This window comes from Bombus vosnesenskii, unplaced genomic scaffold, assembly GCF_011952255.1.
Source record: "Bombus vosnesenskii isolate JDL3184/JDL3185 unplaced genomic scaffold, Bvos_JDL3184-5_v1.1 scf7180000013263, whole genome shotgun sequence".
Classification (NCBI taxonomy): Eukaryota; Metazoa; Arthropoda; class Insecta; order Hymenoptera; family Apidae; genus Bombus; species Bombus vosnesenskii.
In genome coordinates this window covers 3,433,521-3,457,029 of record NW_022882923.1, presented here as the reverse complement: position 1 = coordinate 3,457,029, position 23,509 = coordinate 3,433,521, and the positions used below count along the sequence as shown (strand labels likewise).

Sequence of the window (23,509 nt, the reverse complement as noted above, 5' to 3'; positions counted from 1 at the left end):
ATCTTCGCATTATTTGTTGTCTCGATCCTTTTAATTGCCTACATATGCTTTATCATGTTTGTTGAATTATTTGTATATTTAAAGTGTTATAGATTTTAAATTGTTATTAGGATGAAATAAAGTGTATTGATAATTGTTGTATAATTTGTATAATAGAAACGTTTATTGACTATCTTGTCATTGAGCATATTACTTCATTTTTAAAATGATTATAATTTTCTTTATATTTGAGCAGATCGTGTGACACTCAAATGATCTTTTAATTCGTAATAATTGTAATTAGCCCTCTTTTTTAGATGAAAGATCATGTACAGGGAATGTTTGAGTATTTTATGAATACTATTTAAATAATTCCTAGCGAAGTAATTCGTACCTTACTTACATTTGAGCATATTCTCTTAGAAAAAGATTTGTCAAAAAGCAGAATAAACATTTGCTTGTGTAGAAGTTAGTCTCTACATGAATATTAATACAAGTAGCAATATCCAAAAAAAATTATATAATTTACTTGTTGCAATGTTGAAAATATGTTAAGAAAATACATTTTCAATGACTTTGGAAACTAAATATTAATTAATATCCGAAGAAAATCGACTTGATGTCCCTATGTATCTCAAAGTCCATCATCGATAATGGCGTCACCATGAAACTTGTATTTATCCCCATTCAATGTTGTTTCATAATAATAATTAATATAATACAGAAAAATCTATTGCTTTCCACGTTGTTACACATAACAATTGATCTTAATTTTGTTCACAGAAACATCCCTCTCGCGAGTGGTAAACTATCCAGTTTATGTATCGTGTGACTCTTGTGTAAACGCCAGGGTATCCTGGTCGAGCACATCCGTTTCCCCAGGATACTATACCTATGAGTTCGTATTTCTTGTCTTCGCGTTCGGCTATGAGTGGTCCTCCGCTATCACCCTTGAAGAAAGGAAAAATGTATAATTTCATCTATAATTTCTTTGAAGGCATAATTGAGAAGAAATAGTTTAACGATTATTTTCTGCATAGTTGCACTGTCGATTTAGAATCTATGACGATAGGTCTAAGGTGTTCATAGTACAAATCGTCCAACAGGATTCGTAATATTTAATTATTTATAATCCTTAATTGATATTGCACGTGATCAATTTTAATTCAAATGTATCCTAATCTACTGCGGTGGGATAAATGAAGATAAATGGAGATAATTATAACCCCGTAAAAGAATTTTTTTTTGTATCTAAGTAATTTTCTGCTAAAGTTTTATCTACTGCGCGTATATGTCAAGATACTTCCGCACAGAATGAGAGATATTTGAATATTGATAAGAAATTCAGATCTTACCTGACAAGAATCCTTTTTCCCATCAGGATATCCAGCGCACATCATGTTATCAGAGATCATACGTGGACTGTAGCTTGTGTTACGGCAATCCTGAAGGCTCATAACCGGTACCTCGACTTCCTGCAGCAGGCAAGATGGCTTCCCATCCTCGTACAAGGTACCCCAGCCGGACGCGATTGCTTTCGTTCCAACGTATTGCTTATCTGGAAACATTAACGTGGCCCGTATATGCAACGATGGAAACAATTATCAAACAGAAAGAGTAAGAGCGGGATTACGATGCAATGCGAACAAACACGCAAACGACCTATACCTGTGTCATAGCTGGCTAGAACGTTTCGTATTTGAGCCATTCGATTTGATCCACTTGCACTTTTCACCTAGTCGCTTGACACGAATTATGCAATTTCGGATAACGATTGCCACTGCGTTTTTTCATTGAGTTATGATTCGAAATGGCCCGTTATCACGCGGTTGCATTCGCGAAAGCTACCCGTATGTTGACTAATTTCTGCCTGCAATTCAGCCCCTTCATGAATCAGCCAGTAAATAATGCGATTATCGAATGAAACATGCAACGATATGTGTTCGATCGATGTAATTATTTTATTTTTTTCTTTGAACTTGCCATACTAGGTTTTAAATTAAAATATTATCGACAGTCATTGACGTAGATGCATTCAGGATGTATGCGTTTTGTAGGAGTACTTTAACCGTTTCCACAATTTTACAGCGGGGAAAGTACATTTTCCATCTACATATTTCTGTTTTAGATGTTTTTAAGAAACGATGACCCTCTGTTACTCGTATTCTTATATGGATACTACTCAGTAATAACATTGAATTTATTTGAAGTGAAGACCATATAATGGTATGTGTTGGATATTTTTAATCGTTAGTTGTTTTTGTTTTGATGACCGTGGAGAAGGAAAATATGGTTATGGGATAATTCCAGAGGACGCATTAAATCATTTGTGAGGTCGTGTATTTTTCTGTTGTGAAAGCTTAAGTTTGTAGTTAGAAGATTAATGTAGCAATATCTCATAGATTTGAGTTATGCTGGCTTTATTAAGCAGCGCATTGCTAAAGCCGAGATGTCTGTGGTTGACGTGTGAATTTATTATCTCTGTAAGTACTTGGTAGAGTTTAACGATAGGAATTCGTTCACACTTTTTTTGATAGAATTAAAAAAAACATGTTGATCGATAGGAGAAATGACACGCCCTCGACTAAACAGATGAAGATCGATACAAGAAGAATTTGCGTTAAAGTTTTTAACATAGAAGTAGGTCAATTTTTTGTCATTCGTATGCTAATTCTGATCCTCCAAAATCTTGTTAAGTTTCTAGTTAAAATACATGCGATAGGTGTGTTTCGAAATTGACAAGAGTTTTTAAGAATTACGGAATTCAAATGATGAACGTTCTCAAAAGTTTATATTAATAATGCTGTCTTACACAATAATTTAGCAACTAATTTACTAATTAGTTGACAAATTATAAGTTGTAGACTATAGGCTTTTGTTATAAAACAAGTTTGAAAATTTTATCATTACTGATTAATATCAGTTATAATTTATCACAGCGCATTTTACACGTGTGTATCGCGATATTATGAGTCATAGAAATTTCTTGGAAAACTACGATTTTTGGAAGAAAAATAATTATTTCGTATTTTCAAAAGATTATGCACTAGTTATTGGCACACTAATAATCTATACCTTATTGTTTATTATTAGCAATATTAATATAAATATAGTATTTTAATGTCAATAATAAAAATAATAATATACTAATAACATTAGCAATTATATATATAACATTTTAACACACAAATTTAATTAGTCAAAAGGAAGTACAAATGTTAGCAATATTTGTGTTTAATGTAATAAGAAAAGTAAAAGTCGCACCTTTTTCTGTTGGCAAACATATGGGCCTTATAGTGTCGCTGAGAGGCACTCTTTCGTTCAGCCGTAAAAGCGCGATGTCATTGTCGAAATTGAGGAAGCTGAAATCACCGGTTAACACTCTGACCACGTATCTGGTCTCAGCTCCTCTCTCGGTACACCTGTCGTGTTCACCGAACGTGACCTTGATCATGAACCACATGAACCTGAAAATGGGACTAGCAAAGCTGATCATGCTTCTCTGGAGAACTGAATCATCGCTGGTAACTTAAATCAGAGATTCGAAACGTTTTGTTCTATGAATTATTTTTCTGGAGATTTTAACACCCCAAGTTATAGAAATCCTGTAGCAACTAGAATTTTGTTTTATTTTCGAAAATTTGGAAATATAGATATATGAGTATTTTGTTTTATTTTCGAAAATTTGGAAATATAGATATATGAGTACGTAACGTGCAAGTCACGTGGATATTATAGAGAGTTATTGCTTATTTTTCAGTGAATGCTTACCCTTTGACACAGTGAGCCGCGGTCAGGACGTAGCGATCATTAATCAACGTTCCACCACAGTAGAATTTGTTCAAATACGAAAGCCTGGCCATCCATGGGAATTCATTCATACGAGTAGTCTGACCACCGACTATTCGGCTTTCTTCGTTCCGCAGACCGCAACCTAATACATAGTTTGAACAGGTAAAGGTGCTAACAACCTAGTTTTCTTAAATGGAAAACGCAGTTCATAACGGTAACGAAAGATAAGATAATAATCACGGTAAGTTGACAATATCGATTGGAATTTAATACTAAGATGGAATTTAGAATTTGATGTAATGTTGGAGTTTATAACGGTGTTGGGATTAAGTAATAGCGTTGAATAGAAATTTAGTGCCTTTTGTGTGACTGCTTTTTGTTTTAGTGAGTGTGGTTATGTATTCATTATGTAAACAGTACCGATAAGTAACATTTAATAGAATTTTAGTTTCTCAGTTAGCAATAGTAATTTTATTTTGTACTAGATGATATTGTATTTATTATATACATTGAATGTATTGAATATTATAATTAAGTAAATATTTCTAATATTCTCAATACTGTGTAACCGAGTTTTATATTGTCATTTGTAACTCGTTATTTTTTATATTGTTAGCGAAGATAGAAGCTGTACTTACTACAGTAACAAGGTGCAGGTTCTTCCATGGCGTACGGTGGTTTGTTACCAAAAATACCAAAAAAGTTTTTCACCCTCTCACCGAAAGTACTTGCCTAAAAATTTTATGTAACTCTAACTCAATATCTGTTTATTATCATCTAATAGAATTAATATTTCTTTTTTAAAAACAGCATTTGATTCATATTATACCACGTTATCATGATTTCAATTAATTAATCATCGTGTATCATTTTTGTACGAAATCGTTCAACTATGTAATCTGCTTACATTAGGTATATAAATTTCAATAATTGTAAACCATAGCAGATCGTCGCCCATTTACGTTGTACCTAAACCTAGATGAACCAACAAACCTACCAGACCACTAAATCTACACGGTTATCATGAATCATAAAAAATATTAAAACAATTTCATCATTTTATAATATTCTATAATTGTCTAATTTCAAGCGAATTCACAAGTAAAATCAATCGATGAAAAAGTAAGTAAGTTAACAAATTTTTACTATTTTATAGTATTCCATATTTCGAAAATTACCACTTCTATTAATATTAATGATATATTACTAATATCACAGTTCAAGGAAATTTTATCAGGAAGAAGATCTTACTTGACAAGTTTCTGAGGCCAGATACAGAGCGACCAATAATACAACGCACTGGGAAAACTTCATTTTCCGTGATTAAATTTAGTCCGTGTTATTATCCGTGTGAAGTTTCACGCGTCACGTTCCACAGGAAGGATTCTTTATTGATGAAGGATCCTCCGCGCGGGCGCTGTCAGGAACGAGTTACGGACATGTCCCTAGCTGGGAGTTACTATCGCCAGCGTCCCACGGCGACTGAGGACGACTCAGGTCGAAGAGGTAATTGCTATTCCAGAAGAGAAGGAGGGCACGACCGACTGGTCGGCGACTGGACAGTACCTGACCAGTTCGGGTTCACGTTCAGGGTCGAATTACGGATGACTGTTATTGACCGTCATCAGGGTCACTCTAACTTTTCAATGGTTTCCATCGATAACTGCAATCTTGTTTTTTCTCTTTCCACGGGTATGGACTTATCCACAGTTTCTAAATATAATCTAATACTTTTTGGTATGATTATAGATGTTACGGAAGAATATGAGGAGTAATTTGATTTTAATGCTCGTCTTTTGTGTGTATCATTTACAGAAATTGATGTATATGTTATAATTACTATACTGATCAGACAGTGTGTTTATTAGTCAGTCATTTTTATGTTTTTGGTAAAGATATTAACTAAGTGTAAAGGTGTCTATCGTTCCTTGTAAATGTGTTTATTACCTATACTTATTGTTAGATATTAATATATGTACGTATATATTGATTGGTAAGTCACTATTACATTTATTGAATTAATTAATCCAGTATGTTATATACGTGTGATTAAATTGGAGTTTATTTGAATTTTAAATAGACAACGATTAATAAGAAAAAAATTATATTTGATTTCTCGCATTTGAATGTATCTCTTAGAATGAATAAAAAGTACATTTTTAAAAAAATTTCATGATTTAATGCTGACGATATTTTAATACTGTAAACGTCTTTCTAATAAATACTTAAGATAAATCTGACAGTAGAGTAATTTAAAAATTCTGTTGATTATATTATTTGGTCTTTAAAACAACTACGTACTATTTCATTCTTATTTGTTTAAATATGACATTGCGACATTCAAGAAAGAAAATGTTTTTCTTTCACTTATTCATGTCATGTAAGTAATCGAGACGCGCCCAAAAATTAATGCCTCGAATGTATTATGCAGATTTAAAGGGAGAAGACGTTTATGAATACCTATCTGTATCTTATTATATGCAAAACTTTTATTATACATACTGGCGCGTCAACTGGTACCGTTGAACCGCAAGCGTTTTGTATTAATAATGTGCCATTGGTTCAAGATAGACATGAGACTATTCGATATGCCGATTAAAGTCTGGTTTTTCCACTTTCGACCAAGTTACGATATATTTAATATCGTTTGGCATTTATCTGCGATCTCGAATGTGTGGCAGAAACAAGAGCTCTTCGATTTTACGGTATCATCGACGAGAATTCACTTTTAACGATTCTGTTTTCCTCAACGACATTACAAGAATAGTTGTTGAATAACGTCATATTTACGAGCGGACGAGAAAAGAATTTTTATTTTGTATGAACAAAATGAGTAACAATTATTGTACGTATATCATGATTGAGAAGAGGTAATTTTTATACCGAAAAAAATAAGAGATTCTTAGTTTTTATTGGTGCATTAGGAGAATGTTTGCTTTAAACATTTGTATAATTTTAATTAAATTAAAATAATTTTAAGAAATCACAACATTTAGGAAATTGAAACTTTGAAATTGCATTAAAATAATTAAATTCCTGAGTAAAAATTCTCTCACCTAAAGAGTAATTTTTATGCAAAAAGAGATGGTCGCGGATATAAATTTCAAGGACCATTTTTTCGTTTAGGAATTCCAATTAATACAAACTTCTTTACTTAGATTGTTACTATCCTAAAACAATAATTTCGAAACTAGAAATAATTGGAATTTTAATTAGAATTAATGAATTATTACTACTATCAATTAATATTATTACCTGAAAATACTAATACTTGAGGGAAAAATTGAAATTAAAAGAAATATAAGAAAGAAGATTGAATATCATTTGAATTTTCAATTACAATATTTGAACTGTTGAAACTCATTTAAATTACATCTCAAAATTAATTGTATTAGTATACATTTTAAGCGTTACGTGAGACTTTGTAAGTGAAATTTATCTCTCGCAAGCAGTTCCAATATCAATGTTAAGCTATTGTGTTACCTTGGATATAGATATATATACATTTACATAGCAAACGTTATATCATTGAGTACTAAATTGAAAGATACATACACGGTGCATCAATGCACACGCTGTCGTCCTGATTTCAGTAGAATGTTAGCTTCATTAATTTAATCGTGGTTCGACAGAAAACCGTTACTGATAATTATTCTAGCAACGTTCAGCTGCCATTCACGCAACAAAAGGTGTGACACCAGCATACTTCGAATTATACAATATTCATATATATTACATTTTGAAAATATATATATAAAATCGAAATAAAATATATATATATAAACGAAAAACAGATATTTATTATAGAATTAAACAAAAAAATCTCCATTACAGATTACTAATTTAATTAAAACGTATAACAACTTACTAAACGAAGTTCAATGTTGTTTTCTTATTTTCTACATTTCTTTAAGAACGATTGGTTTTTTTTTAAATAAATACTTTTATTTAGCGCGGTAAATTAAAATATCTCTTCTTTGTTACTATTAAATGATTATTCTAACGTCACAGTTCATTAATGCATTACGTACATGATATAAAAAGTATAAAAAAGTAGTAACATCTATCGTTCACGTATAAAATAACTTTATATGATAATAACAATTAACTGAATCACTAAGTCGCTAGTTTGTAACAATTTCTTATAGTTTTGTGACTTTAGTCTTGCTACGAATGGAACATGAGCAACGATTCTTTTATATTAGAAAATGTTTTTTAAAGATAAGAATCACGATTACATCGAAGATGATTCAAAAGACGTGGCAGGCTTATAACTATATACATTTTAAAGTAATTTTCTATTTTATACCTAATCAATTAGTAAAACCATACTAGTAAAAAAATACAACGATTCTCAACAGACACGCTTGAAAATTAATAAATAATTACATAGAACAATAAAATATTATTGCTTCCTATGAAGATAGTCTCACAAATTCTTTGTACAATTATGGTTGTTGATGGTCGTTCGATCATTTTTAATTTGTACATATACATCCTTCTTTCATATTCGTATTGATCCAATTCAGGTACCTAGTTACCCTGGTGTATACTCCAGGATATCCTGGTCTTCCGCAACCAACACCCCAGGACACTATTCCTGTATTGAAAAGTATATTGACAGATACATCTTGATAATTCGAAAGTGAGCGCGTTAAAAGATAAACAGGATGCTGTAGTAATTTCTTACCAACTATTTCAAGCCTGTCGCCTTCGTGCACAAGTAAAGGTCCGCCACTATCTCCTTGACAAGAATCTTGACTGCCTCGACCAGCACAGATCATGTTTTCCGTGATTCGATTAGCGCGATATTTCATTTTACGGCACTGTATTAAACTTAATATCGGCACTTGTACTTCATGGACTTGTCCAGCAAGCGCACCTCCTTCAGATGTCCGCCCCCAGCCTACCACGGTGCCTTCTTTACCAGCCGGATCGCTACCTGAAATTATTTCAATGAATTTTTGTGTTTTATAAGAGAAAGGTCTAGGCAATCCTTAACATTAATTAAGTTATTTTATTGCAATTATTTTGTAAATTTTTTTTGTAAATTTTTGTTTTTAACTATCAAATGCTAAATTTAATCACGAATAAACTAAGTTACTTTCCAAGTTCTTATTTCAATTATTAAATCAATTCACTTCCCAAATTTGGGTATTTTAGAAAAAGAACGATGATTTAATTTAACAAAGTTAAATATTTATTATTATTTTCTAGTCTTTTTTATATTAAGAAACGTGTTGTTGCATCAGTTGAATTTTTGGGTTTGGCTTCCAAAAAAATTTAACTAACACTATACACTTGACGAAAACGCGTAGCAAACATCATCGGTTGCAAAAGTGCTAATCTCTTATGTTAACATGGCCCATTGTAACAAAAGGTGAATGCACTTGTATATATTTTTGGAACATCGCTCAAAACGTTGTTAAAATTTCGATCTGGCAACGTAGAATACTTAATGGAAGAAATATAAAAAAATTGTATGTTCCGGATATTTTGTGTTTAATTTTATATTCTATTTAAAAATAGTACCGAGAGGAAATCCTGTTTTTTGTGCAACATTTTTCTGGACATATCGTAATTTTCATTCAAAATACTCTCTAATATCAGTAATAATTTTATTAAAGAGAATTAAATATTCTCAAACATTAACAAACGTACAATTGCTCATCTCTTTTTACCTTTTCTTTTTATTACCTTTTTGAGGTAAACATACTGGTTTGACAGTTTTAGAAAATTTCACAGATTTGCGAAGTTTCAATAAGGCAACGTCGTGATTGTACGAATTCATGTCGAAGTTCCTGTGACGAATTATAGCGCTCACTGCTCTCATTATGGCTTTTCCGTCGGTATTCACATGTTGGTCGTAATCACCAAGTATCACGCGGATCCTCGACCGTTTTAATCTGAAAAACAAGTGACATTTCATATATTATGGCGAGAAAAAAAATTTTATACATTCTTCAATGCTTTTTTATTAAGCGGAGACCAAAATATCGGAAACCTATTGATGAAATATCGAAAACCAGAGAACGAATTAATCTCTTTTTAATCTATTATTGATGACTAATTTATTTTTTATGATTTTTCGTTCATCATTGGATATATAATAAATTTAGTTTTTGGATAGATTTTATTCTTAAAAAGAAATTATAATTTGTTGTAGTACTAAATATAATTTCAAATAAATAGGAGTCAAGAATAAAAGTGAAGTAAGTTAAAATACTAAAACTTCTGGACAGTTAACGATCTCATTTCAAATAATCCAACAGAGTTCAACAAAATAACAAAGTTCAGAAAAAGAAAAGGACTGCTCATTCAGCATGTTTTTATTTCAATAACGGTCATACTTTACTTTATCCTACATAAAGACTTACACAAGAAAAATTATAGAAACTTTAAAACGCTATCGTTGAAACAATATTCCCGTATTACATAATATATTCCATTCCAATTTTAGCAAACTATCCTACGTAATAATAAAAGTTTCATAGAAAGGAAAGAGCTGACAATAATTTTTAACATGTTCTCTCTTGCAACAACATTCCGTACGTGGGAAGTTGGAAAAGCTCAATAAAGGTATCTACACAATTGCGTAGCAGTTATAGAAACCTTTCATGAACATACTATGTGTATTATAACATAGAAACATTTTGAAATTTTATTGGCAGTATGAAATACTGATCGCGTCATAAGATAGGATTGAATAACAGACGAACGAAACAAAAGATTTATAATGAGATAATTACAAAATAAAAATATCCAATAAAATGTATCCAATTCGTATTAACCATTGGCGCTCGTTCTAATGCTTTTAATTACTAGCAGTATACATAAAATAAAATACACAGTATACGTAAAAACTTTTATACGATAAATGTTCAAACATTTTTAAGAGGCACTGTAATAATAAAGTTTCAAAGGGAGGAAAATAAGAACATAACAAAATTCTATGGAGTCCAAGAAACTTACCTACGTACACAGTGAGCAGCGGTAAGAACGTAATCATTGTTAACGAGGCTGGCTCCGCAATGAAAGCGACCCTCGTATACGAGTCTCGCCACCCATGGATATTTGTTTGGGGTTGTTGGTTGCCCACCAACGATTCGGTCCTCCTGATTGGATATACCGCATTCTGAAAAGCAATTCATCGTTCATTATTGCTTGTTACGTGTCACCGTCAATCGCTGCAGGAGCCGGAAATAGTGAGGAACGCTTTCTACCGTAAACTGTTACATCGGTAGTCTAGCACGCAATCATATGTAGGTACCGACTGACGTTATTACACTGGATATGGTCAAGTGTAAATTCCGTCACGTGATGTAATAAGTTTGCAAAGTCGCGTGGGGGAAAGTGATTTTTCGATCGCACTTTCGTTCCTTGCCGATGAGGAAGAGGCAAGACAGATAGAACGCTGTGAAAACTAGTTCGTAGATTTCTTTCTTCCCCCTACCCACTTTTTTCTTTGCTTGTCAAGATCCACGGAAGTGAAACTAGTTTCTAGATATGTTTTATCTTCAGGTGAATCGATTTGAGATTTTACTCACGTAATTTAGATTTTTAATATTATTATTCTCTTTCTATTATAATGAAGATTTTAATAAGAAACAAGATATACGGTTTTGTTTAAGTTAGATATATTTTACCTGTTCATTAAATCCTCTTTCTGTATCTATTTGTTCCGGACTTGATCCCTTCCTTCCATTATTCATCTTAATTTCATATTGTTAAAGTTACTATTTTATTTATTAATTCCTATTATTAGTATTTTCTGTTAATTTTGTTATTTCTAATTACTAAAATATTGAATTTAAATTAACTGCTCTCTCCCTCTCTCTACATCTTTTATCCGTGTAAAATCCATACATTTCTAATGTATAGAATATCAATAAATCTAATGTTTGTTAGAATAATTTATATTTTTAACAAAATTATTATTATCGTAAAATAAATAGGTTTAAGAAATTTTGTTTCGTAACGTTATCATATATTTTTAAAATGATTATATCAAACTGATATATTTAATATAATTTATTTTACAACTTTCTACTGTGCTTTTACCGTTTCTTGATTGATGTACAGCTATAATTCAAAGAACGTTGCCGAGAATATTTTCATCATTAATAATCTTTTCTGCAAAATCACGAACAATTTCTAAAAATGCGTAGTTTCAAGTAGAAAATAAAATACACAAAAAGGAAGAAGGAGAAAGTGTCGTATCTAGCATACAGTATAACCTTACCGCATGTACAATTCCTTGACACAGCATCATCGTCATCCAAGCTGCTACTTATGTCAAGGCCGAATAATTCATCAAACAGGAACTTGCCCTTTCGATTGCGAGTCGAATTCGTTGTCTGAAAAAAAATGCATCGATCATTCTTCGGCTGTACGTTCACTCTCCATTTCGAATAAGCAAGAAGAACGATCGGGGAAAGTGACCACGATCCGAATTATGGGTCAAGGCCTGCGTCGCTAAAATCGATTCTACACGAACAAACTAAAAATCTTGTATATTACTCATAAATATAATTGAAGTGATTGAATATAAGTGATTGAAAATTATCCTCAATTTCGTAGACATATATGTAATAATTTCTCAATTATATTCTTGGATCAGTAATGAAATATTTGAAATTGTTCATGAATGCATCGAATAATAAGTGTAAAAGAGACGCGAATTTCATAAATCTATAATTCCTCAATTACATTCCTCGTTCTACTAAAATATTTGAAATTATTCATGAGCGTCTTACACGAAGTCTTCCGAAGTACAGGAAGATTTCTAATAACTCCAACAATAAATGCAAAGGAGATGAATTTTATGAATATATAATTCGTCTATTACGTGCTTCGATCTGTATGTAGATATGTACCGAGATATTTAAAATACTTCTCTTCATTTTCATAGGCATGTTATACAAGTTCTTCTGAATTCAAAAAAATTTACGATAACTCCACCAACAGGTCTGAAACTCTAGTAACTCGCAACAGCTATTAAACGTCACTCGTAATCTTCAGTTTCACTATCAAATTTATTACTTACACTAAAATTCGACGTGGTCAACGAATTATTTTGCAGGAACTTCACATTCAAACATGTCACATGAGCGAAAAATAACAAGATTAATCCGAAAGTCCATATTTCGTGCGATATGGTTTGTCGAAACATCTTTCGGTTAGCGACTGTGAAGAAATGTCACGGTAGAAGGTCTTCCCATTCGTCGACGAACCTTCCTAGACACTCCATGTATTCACTGAATTTTCCATGATAGTGCATTCTATCGCGTACCGGCACACCTTCCACTGTTCCTTCGATTTCTTTCTCCTCCTTCTTCTTCGTCTTCTTCACATTTGCCCCTAGATTTAATCGAGAGGCTGCTGGAGATCGGGCGGACGTGGTGCAGACGCTTTCACCGCGCTTCCACGAAGACGTCAGACTGGCCGAGACCAAGACCAACACCGAGTGTCCGACTCACTCTCGAAGAAAGTTCTTTCACTATGTCCTGTTGCTCTTCCCATTCAGTATGCGATGCCGATCGCACATGATCCTCTCGTTTCGAAATTGGCAAGATGGACGTGAATTCGTGTCACGCGACTGCCCAGATTTGTTATATGGCACCGTGTCTTCCGACTATTCGATGCTGTATAACATTTGCACTTGATTCATTAAAAATATTGATAGTTAATTAAGATTTAGACTTAGAAAATATCTAGGTTAATTTTAATTAACGTGCGATTATCAAACTGCGGATCTTTATGTCTGCAATCTAAATAGAAATTTATTTCAAAATCTACCTAATTACGAGGCTGTAGGTAGTTATTTTAATTCATATTTTCACGAGGATGACTAAAAATGTGGGATGTAGACATGTTGTTTTACCTGCTAATCTTGTAACGAGTAATTTACTCTTGATGATTTATATTTTTATATTTTTGCATATTACGTGAGAATTGTGCGCATTCTTGCACCTTCGAATTTTCTATGTATAGGTTGTGAATGTTCATATATTTATGGAAATTTTAAAAAATTTGAGAACGTGGAATAACATGCAACAGTATATAAAATATCCAAATATGTATAATAAAAAATATATATAAAATATCCAAAGTAGGAGAAGTGTTCATTTTGTTAATTAATTTATGATGTAATTAATTTTAAAACTTTCTATTTAAAGTCCCTTTTTTCGGTTATATTCATGGAAATTTGCATAAAAATTTGCTGTTTACTAATTACTATATCAATTAAAATTAAAATTGTATCGATCGTTCGATTTAATACACAGAGGAACTTTTTTAAAATAGAAATCGAGAATTTGAAACTGTTTGATATTCCAATGGCAATTACTTTCGACAGGCCATGGAATTGTTTAACATTTCAGTTGTAAATGTTAGAAATTCGAGACTTGAAACATTTTCAGCGATCTCTCGAGGTTAGAATTTTAAAAATTCTGGAAATAAATTCTGCGAATGAAAGATATGCAAGTATCTAACTATCAACGATACTTTGACACCGATGTATTGAATTGTTGAAAAATTTTGTAACATTTTCGATAGTAAATATATTGTATATCGTATACGATATTGAAGGAGGATGATTTGTCAAAAATTTCTATTAAATACTAAAACGTTAAGTTGAAACTTATGCTACTCTTGGAAAGAGAAATCGGAATCGATTAATTAATAAGATTTCGTTTTTCAACGAGAAAACGTTGAACATTAGATGAATGTTTCACTCACTTCATGGAATATATCACAGGATCACGATTATTTATTTTCGTTTCTATGCAATTTTTCCAGTGACGAAAAATTGCTGAAGAAGATAAATATAGTTCGTTGGAAAAGTGTAACTAAAGTCATAAAAAAAAATAAAACAGACCTTATATTATTCCATAAAAGATTAATTCTATAACAATATATTGGCTTGAGAGTTTCTTTTAATTCTGCTACGAATTTTTCAAATACTCTAATAAAGTTAGTGATTTTTTATATTTACGTGAATAAGACGTTCGTGATGAAGAACGACGATCGTGATAGGTATACTTAAGAGAGATATAATGAGGTCGAATATTAATTCCTGATATGAATCGAGCAATCTAGCTATAGCTACAGTCGTATATATCTTATATAAGCACTTTGATTTTTCCTAACTCCAATCTTTCATGAACCGCTATTGCAAAACTCATTCGTGAATCGATATGTCTAATTTCGTTGGAATATATATATACGTGAAAAATTCTTATTGAAGAATATGCTTTCCCGATTATGCATATGTTATATACAAATTTTTATATTTTCATATAATTTAATAATACGTAATAATTTATACTGATATAATATATTACGCAGAAAGAAAACAATTCTGAAGTATAATCTTCACCTAAATCTCGAATTTTATCTCCCGACATATATTCGAAATTATTGTTTTGCCTCTTAAAATACAGGAATCTTAATATCCACTCGATTTTATTATTTTACAACTCTTCCATCGACGGTACACTGAAAGCAACTATCTGCAGATATACTTTTGAGATGATCGCATTGTGGAAATCGGTTACTTTTGTTCGTACGATTCGATTTGACCATTCGGTGAAATATAAAAGAGACACGTTTCCGGTGCCCTTTCAAAAAATTTCTCTTCTAGTGGCTGACTAGACGGATGGCGACGTAAATGTGTTTCTATCCTTGACAAATGAAATCACGCGGTGAATATGAGTTCTGTCATGGGAAGATGTTATTAAAAAAGTTCCTTGCTGCTGGAGCACTCAGGGCTTTGCGTTTACTTTATATCTGCCCTCTGACCGTCATGTGCTTTCTACGACGTATAATAAGAGTTCCTGTTCCCAAGAATTTCTACCAGGGTTGTTTTTCAATCGGTATTTTGTGATTTCGTTGACAACGACTCGGTTTAGTAGAACATTTTGTAGAACTTTTATTTGAAAATTATATTGTATTTCCTTTAAGTATCTTTTTTATTATAAATTAGGAGTATCTGTAAATAGTATAGCGTTTCTTAAGGCTTCTTAAATTGTTTTCTGAAGGTATATTGGTGTAAAAATTGTAAAATACATAAATTTTCTTACCAACCTTATTATATAGGTATTCTTCTTTATGATTTGTCTAATAAAAATCGGTATTTTTTATTCATCAGGTTAATATTCGTGTATTTTTTATAATGTTATATCTTTATCCTTCGTATAATAAGCAGTTAAAGTTCTGAAAGAAGAATTGCATCAAAATACAGTAATTCAAAGAATAAAGAATTTCTTATAAATTAAAGGTTATTGTGTGACCCGGAGTAAAAGCATTGTATGAATTTCACTTTATGAATTACCCAACAGTTCCAAATATTTTACGTGGTACCAAGTTCCTAGTTCTTGCTGTAATAAATTATTGAAAATCCGAAGAAGAGACGCGTTAAAATTTAATAATTCACAGAATGAAAAATTTCTCACGAACTAAAGAGAAATTTTCCTTGTCATCGTTAATAAATATAAAACAATTACCAAAGATAATTCTACTTTTTACAATATTCTATCTTCATCGTGATACGTGATTAAAACTTTAGGAACTTCTCATAAGGAAGCTTTAAATTATATAAAAGAACAATCTGTATAAATGACAATAATTAGTAATTATCAACTAATAATACAGATTAACTTTACTTTTTACAAACATTTTATCATTCGTATGAAATGTTCAATGTAACAGAATGTTTTGAAAGTTATTTTTATTTAATAAGCCCGAAGAGTTGGGATTCCTTGTTTCATTTCGGGAAGAATTAAGAGTCGTTGGTAACGACTGGAGGTTTCACTAACCCACATTCACCGTTGAAAGCAAAACGTTACTGTCTACTGACCCGGTTTCTGTTATTGCCTGTTCATCTCGATCGAGGACTGTCGTTTATCTGACATCTCGTTGCGATGTCCAGCCTTTTTTTTCGAGCCATTCTTTCAGCAATCGTTAGGTTTTACCGGTTTGTTCCTGACGGAGCTTTTGTTCTCATAATTAGTCCGCAAGTACGATCGATGCGTTCACCGTGATCAAACTTCGGATGAAAATTACGCGAAGCTTAAGAATTTCTAATTATGATCATAATGTTTCAATTATTTATGAATTTCTAGAAGAATTATTTTCTCAATTCCATAGATTCGGATTGATTACATCAATGACAACACGGTCAATAGTAAAATATGTTATCATTCTAAAGTTATTGCTCAAAGATATTAAAGTGGTATAAGAGCAGGAGAAATATTATGTTTACGAAATTATTCAGTTTTGTTCTTCTGTAATTTCATTATAATTTTATTTATTTTATGTAATAGTTTGAAGCATTAAATGTATAATAATTTAAATTCTTCGTACTACGGTTTACACTGGAAGGCTTCACAAACAATATTCAACTATTGATAAACATGTTCTTTATTTAACAACTGTTTCATACAGAAAATGCGACATCACAGAAAATCGGAACTTCTTCATGTATATATGTATACACTGGACTAGATCACCTCAGCTACATGCAATTGAACAAACAATTGCAATAAATTAATAATAGGCTACGATGGCTCGATTGTACATATTCTATAACTATTTGCAGTCAGGTCGCGAGCAACAGACAAATATGCAAATATTCGTGAACTTGTCAGAAGAAAATTAATTACCGAATGTTCTTCTACTTCGTCTTAATACTGACCGTACTGTTTGAATGTCTTAATGCGATTAAAAGCGTCGTATTAATAGTGTTCGAAAGGCATGTGTATCCCTAAGATAATATGTATATACTTATCATATTAGTAACTATGTTTAAAGAAGGAAATTAATGTCGACGAGGTGGTGGGCATACGCATTCGTCATCTAAATGATCTTTAAGCCACCCGAGGTAATTTGTTAACTTTGTGTAAATTCCTGGGAAGTTTGGTCTTGCGCATCCACGACCCCATGAGATGATACCTGAGCAACAAAAATAATTTATATATGCGATACAATGTGTATTAATGTATTATAAATTATAGATTAATATAAATACGAATAACAACAGAGATAGTGGATAAGTAGCAAATAATTTTGAAATTATAATAAATGATGAATAATAATATTACCAATTATTTCTAAATGTCCAAATGTTCCTTTTACATGCAGAGGACCACCGCTATCACCCTATGACATAACGTTATAGTAGCAGGATAATTCAGATTATAAAATATTGTTTCGTATGTTCTTTTTATATATATTACTTCGCAATAATTATGATAAATATAATATTATTTTGCAAAAAATATAAACATTTATTTGAAATATGCAACACATATGCCATATTTATGAAATTTGCAAAGCATTTAACATGCGGTACGATTTTTGTCTAATCGGATACTTACAAAGCAAGCATCGAGATCACCCGCTAAATATCCTGCACAAAACATATTTTCACTGATTCGATTCTTCTGGTAACCTGCTTGATCGCATTCTTCCTGCGATAAAATTGGGAGATTGACTCTTCTTAATTCATTGCTCACTGGTTCGCTCTCTCCCGTTCGACCCCAACCAATCACCGTGGCAGTTGCACCAGTGTAGTCGATAGCTTCTACAAGATATACGAATCTTACGTTTATTCAGTACATGATACCGTGTATTTTCGCGAAATCATGTTTTCGCAAGTCGACAAATTTAATAAAAAAATTATTAAGCAGAACCATGCAATAGTAAAAGTAAATAAAACTAAAATAGGACAATATTCGAGATTAAAAATGAAAACTAACGTAATGAGCTAACTTTTGTCTTATCAATTTTTTTTACGCTTAATACAATTTTATATTTATGAAATATTTACGCAGAATTTGTCTTGTTTCATATTAAAATGCGAATTATTCAGAAAAAATAGTTCGATTCTCTATTTCCTATTTTACGTTCTTGTAGTTATCAGTAACTCACAGAAATGTTATTTTAATTTGTATGTTATATTTCATTTTAGTATATTTTTCAATTCAATATAAATCGTTCGTCTGGCTATTGCATGATTTGTTGAATCCAACGACAGAAGTATACTTACTGTCTTCAGGCAAACAGGCAGTACGCACGATACCATTTACATTCACTGCTCGATCCATTTCGATAATAGCAATATCGTTATTGTACGTGTATGTATGAAAATTTTCATGTATAACGACAGACTTGATGCGGCGAATTATGGCATTTTTGTCTAATTTCGTCCGATCATTGTCTACCAGGACGAGTTTGATACTTCTTCTGTCGAATCTGGAATTTATTAACACAGTTACGGAAACATTGAAAATACAAATTTTCCAATGACGTTTCATTAGAAAAAAAGAAGAGCATTTTAATCTTATCGCTGTCAGTTAGCATTTAGTACATATACTTTTAAAATTAAATGCACCGATGAAAGTTGAAATGAAAGTATCATTTCAACAAACGAAGTTAAATTAGTATCATCGTAACGAACTTGAAGCATCGTTACTGCAAACAGAGAGAGAGAGAGAGAGAACTGACGAAGAACTTTCAGCATTTCTTCATATTTTGTATTAACGAGATAGACAAGAAAAGGAAGGAAAAGTTAAAATTTCATTTCCAAATCGTATTAGCTTGACAAAGAAACTTTTACACGTTTTCAGAAACAGATGGATTTGCGAAAAGCAATCTACTTTATGTAATTTAAGATCTAATGGAATTGACGAAATTTTATCGAATTTCACACATTTCCGTGCCATATATATCACCAATAAACTCACGATAATTATCACAAGCATCATTTTCACTACACGGTGAACAACGTTCTTCAATTCAGCATCTAAGTAAAATAAAAGCAAAGTGGGTAAAACGTATGCAGGAGCACGTACTGCTAAAATTTAACAATCCGTTTAGTTTTGTTTAATTTAACAAACCGATTTACTCCGTGCAATTTCTTTAACTTCTTTCTTTTGTTTAAATTAATTTGATAAATTGACTAAAGGAATTAAAGCGAATTAACGAATACATGTATGCAGGCATATTATAAAATATTTCGCGTGAGAGAGAGATGATACTCACCCAGATAAGCAGTGAGCCGCTGTGAGTACGTGTTTCCGCGTGATTAAACTACCGGCACAGTAAAATGTGCCTTGTTTGCTCAGGCTAACAATCCATGGATATTCGTAAACGCTCGTCACGTTCCCACCGACGATCCTTGTTTTCCGACCCACGCCACAAACTGCAACAGGTACGTAGAAATCGGTCCACAGGCGAAATGTGGTTGCTTATTTTTTTACGCCATTCCAAATACATATGTTTGTATCTTACTTAATCTAATATAATATTTCCGCAATTGTTATATTCATCGTAATTATTGTTTTACATCTATGAAGATGTTACAGTAACTGTTATAATGATTTTGATCGATACTGGCTGGATTAATATGTTGAGAGAATTTAAGAAATATGATATAAAATGTAATGATGTAATATGATATAAAAATAAATTCTACAGCATGCATCGAATGAAAGTTGTAAGATATGTAAAATAAATGTGAATTTATATTCGTTATTATTGTTGCTATTTTAATATTGACATTTGACTAATTCTCATAGTAATCGATATTGATCCTGTTTTGATCCTGAGTTGTATTTCATGTGATTTAAAAACTAATTCTGCGATATATGTAAATTATAAAATTCTCAGGATACAAGTAAATCCATAATAGTTATAGCACAATTTTTATATAATAATAATCATCCTACGTGTTTAAGTAAAAATTGAAAAACGAATTTAGCGTGAATTGCAACTAATTACGATGGTTTTTTAATTATTTAGTCGCTGACATCAAACATTTATACGTTTTTTAATTGTTCTTTTTTAGGAAATTTCTTGTTTATTTCCATCAATGGTCTTATTGAAAGTAGTCGCAGGCATTTTCTCCTTTTGAAAAATGTGGGATAAATCGTGCCATGGCACTCATACAGTCTATCGCTCTTATTACAGCGTTCTTAATTACCACAGTCGTTGCAGATGTTCGGCCTCTTTGATGGAATCGAAGAAGTTGAATTGAAATCGATGTAAGACACCTCGTCTATCGCCGATAGATCGTCGACCTCGGCGCTCGTAATGTTGTAGTGTGTTTGAACGTTTGATGCTGGCAGGTTCTTCTCCTTGTTCCTTGTCACCTAAATACAAAAGTTAAATAATTATGGGATTTCATAATTGACATGCCACGACATCAAAACAATCTATTAAACTTCAATTAAAGTAAATACATCATAGACGACCTATAAGTGTTTAGCAGAAACTAATTAATTTGATGTTTCATTTAAGACAGACTATCAATCGTATTTATCGTGTAAGACATAGAACACCATTTAAATGACCCAATTCAAATCTATGGTCAATTTAAACTGGTCACCTAGAACTAAACTACAAATGTTTATGCAATTTCATATTTCATATTTTTACCAATATAATTAAAAAGCCAGGGTCTATATAAATATTTACCTAGCGTATATTTTCTCATATTTAAATTTCCTCTACACGCATAATCGTCCTCATTCTACTTATGATTCAACCTACTTATGACCCAACAGAGTAGCGTATCGACTTATGATCCAATACGTTAGTAGTATGCACCGATTGAAGATTAATGTGAGGAAAGCAAAAATCCCAAATAGGAAATCATTTCAAACTCATTATGAACAGGTAGGTTACTTTGTTATAACTAATTATAACTAATATATAATCCATTTCGTCGCGGATAAGGATAACTAATTAAAAGAAAAAAGAACAGAATACAAGAACGTAACTCACCACTCGCGGGAACGCATGGCTGCAGCAACTTATCCAGAGGAGGATCACGACGAGTGTTCGTTGCATTGTCGCGTGGTTCGACATATCGCGTGTCCCGAATGGCATATGCAGCGTGCGTTCGGTTTGCTGGTAGTCGACGAGCGGACACACACAGGCGGGATTTCGATCTCTCGTGTGCTGTACGATATCGGTGTAAGGTACTTACTGCTCGTGCACGTGCCTATGCCAGGCGTGAAAAGTCTAAAGGTACCGTGGCCGTTTTGCCGTTTTATAGTAAATTATAACTATTGAAGAAACCGACCTACGCTGGTCGGTGGGGATCGTCAACCTTGAGTGGTGCGTTTGCATTGGCAGATGTTGCATGTGACAGCGTTTAAATCAACCGTAGTATTCGTGTACGCGGCGTTGTCTCACCTGCACACTCGCTTATCACTGATACACACGCAAAAATAACAATGTCCCATGAGTAAACGAATAAGTAGAATTTATGTGTGCGAGAGACCGAGTAACGACCAATGTCAATCCGCACCACCACCACCGCAACAGTTTTTGTCTCCTCCTACGTTTCAGACCCTTTCGTACCCGTCCTTCTTTCCTTCCTTTCGAAGATCCGGTAGACTGGATCAATGTCACTTTCGTCAGACGAAATTCTTCACGACCCGCCGTCGCTATTGTTTTCCAACGACCGAACACTGTCAGACGCATGTGTAGTTGAGACACACTAATTGGAAGGGTTTCGCTTATCAAGTGGAGCAGGTCTTTTCATTGATCGTGGGTTTGTGAAGATCTTCATGCTGTAGGTTTTTCATGGCAATATCGATAGGCAGAGATTGAGTGTTACTGAAATTTTGTGTTTAACGGTAGAACAACTGTTGGTGTAGTTGAAATGACTAATTTAATAATTAATAATTTATAAGTTCAATTTATTTTTACAACGATAGGAATTTTAGAGATATTATGCATTTTGGAGGATTTGAACGATCTGTCGTAAAATGTATGAATAAAAACTTATTTTTCACCTTACACTATATATTCTTTTATGCAGCTTTCGTTTTAATTTTTGACATACGTTTTATGATTCAATCTAATAACTACAACTATAATTTTTAATACATTCAATTCACCATCTTGTTCCACGAGTTCCTTTTCCAGGCAGCTCCTCAATTGTGAAAGGAAACAGTGTACCATCATATCCAAAAGATATTAAAACTATCTAACCTTTCATTCACGCAACATTTACATGTTATTCAACATTTTCATTTTTAATGAAGGGTGTTTTATGAATAACGTTATACGTTAACCGTTAATGTAAGAATTAAAATGTAACGCTAGAAACGAATCTGCATTAGAAAACTATATTTATTAAATGAATTATGCATGAATTATACATTAAAATTATTCATTTTGACAGGAAGTCAGAGTTCATGTAGAACTTTGAGGCGGCGACAGAAATTATTGTAGGTCCATGAAACAGTTTTGCCCTATGCATAAGTAGTAAAGATTTTACTAGGCGAGATTCTAAGAAGTTTGTGAGAACATTACGTGGGTTGCCGTTGCGGTCTGAAACCGGGTCAATGTAACCAGTCTTTTGCCCTTGTCTTCAGATTCGTAAGGCTAACGCAAATGTTTAACGAGTTGCGACTTAGTCGGAAACACATCGTATCTTTCTTCACGCGGAATCTTAGTATTCCGGAAAGAGTGTAGTAACTTCATTGAAACAATTATTGCAGTCGTGTTTGGTTAATTATACAACATGTGTTAGACTGGAACCTAAACATTATTCACATAATTGCTCGAGTAAAATCATTCTTGTTATCTTATGTAAATTCCAGGCACTATGCCGGTTTATTCGTTGCCTTTTAACGGGGTTATCACTTAAGTTTCGTATAATAGCTTTTGGGCTATTATCTCTAAATAGGCTTTGATTATCTGTCTGTTTCGAGTGGATAGT

The 23,509-nt window shown here is 32.4% G+C and overlaps 3 protein-coding genes across 4 annotated transcripts; all 3 read right to left on the bottom strand.

Annotated features, from left to right (window-relative positions):
* Window positions 1–141: 141 nt before the first annotated feature.
* LOC117231433 (trypsin-1) lies at window positions 142–5,254 on the bottom strand. 2 transcript variants are annotated; one of them, XM_033489875.1, is made up of 6 exons: window positions 5,023–5,254; window positions 4,410–4,503; window positions 3,751–3,913; window positions 3,244–3,458; window positions 1,335–1,537; window positions 142–929 (listed from the first exon to the last, which is right to left on the bottom strand). In XM_033489875.1, the coding sequence occupies exons 1-6, from the start codon at window positions 5,083–5,085 to the stop codon at window positions 747–749; spliced, it is 921 nt and encodes a 306-aa protein (XP_033345766.1). In that variant the 5' UTR covers window positions 5,086–5,254; the 3' UTR covers window positions 142–746. The 2 variants fall into 2 exon arrangements, with proteins under 2 accessions (XP_033345766.1, XP_033345775.1); XM_033489884.1 differs by having other exon boundaries at window positions 3,244–3,446.
* A 2,751-nt stretch (window positions 5,255–8,005) lies between these two features.
* On the bottom strand, window positions 8,006–11,025 carry LOC117231445 (trypsin-1-like). The gene is made up of 4 exons (XM_033489894.1): window positions 10,744–11,025; window positions 9,469–9,677; window positions 8,462–8,713; window positions 8,006–8,371 (listed from the first exon to the last, which is right to left on the bottom strand). The coding sequence occupies exons 1-4, from the start codon at window positions 10,920–10,922 to the stop codon at window positions 8,250–8,252; spliced, it is 762 nt and encodes a 253-aa protein (XP_033345785.1). The 5' UTR covers window positions 10,923–11,025; the 3' UTR covers window positions 8,006–8,249.
* A 6,172-nt stretch (window positions 11,026–17,197) lies between these two features.
* LOC117231404 (trypsin 3A1-like) lies at window positions 17,198–22,094 on the bottom strand. The gene is made up of 7 exons (XM_033489833.1): window positions 21,559–22,094; window positions 20,756–20,924; window positions 19,816–19,975; window positions 18,821–19,026; window positions 18,150–18,355; window positions 17,874–17,931; window positions 17,198–17,724 (listed from the first exon to the last, which is right to left on the bottom strand). The coding sequence occupies exons 1-7, from the start codon at window positions 21,661–21,663 to the stop codon at window positions 17,591–17,593; spliced, it is 1,038 nt and encodes a 345-aa protein (XP_033345724.1). The 5' UTR covers window positions 21,664–22,094; the 3' UTR covers window positions 17,198–17,590.
* Between the last annotated feature and the right edge of the window lie 1,415 nt (window positions 22,095–23,509).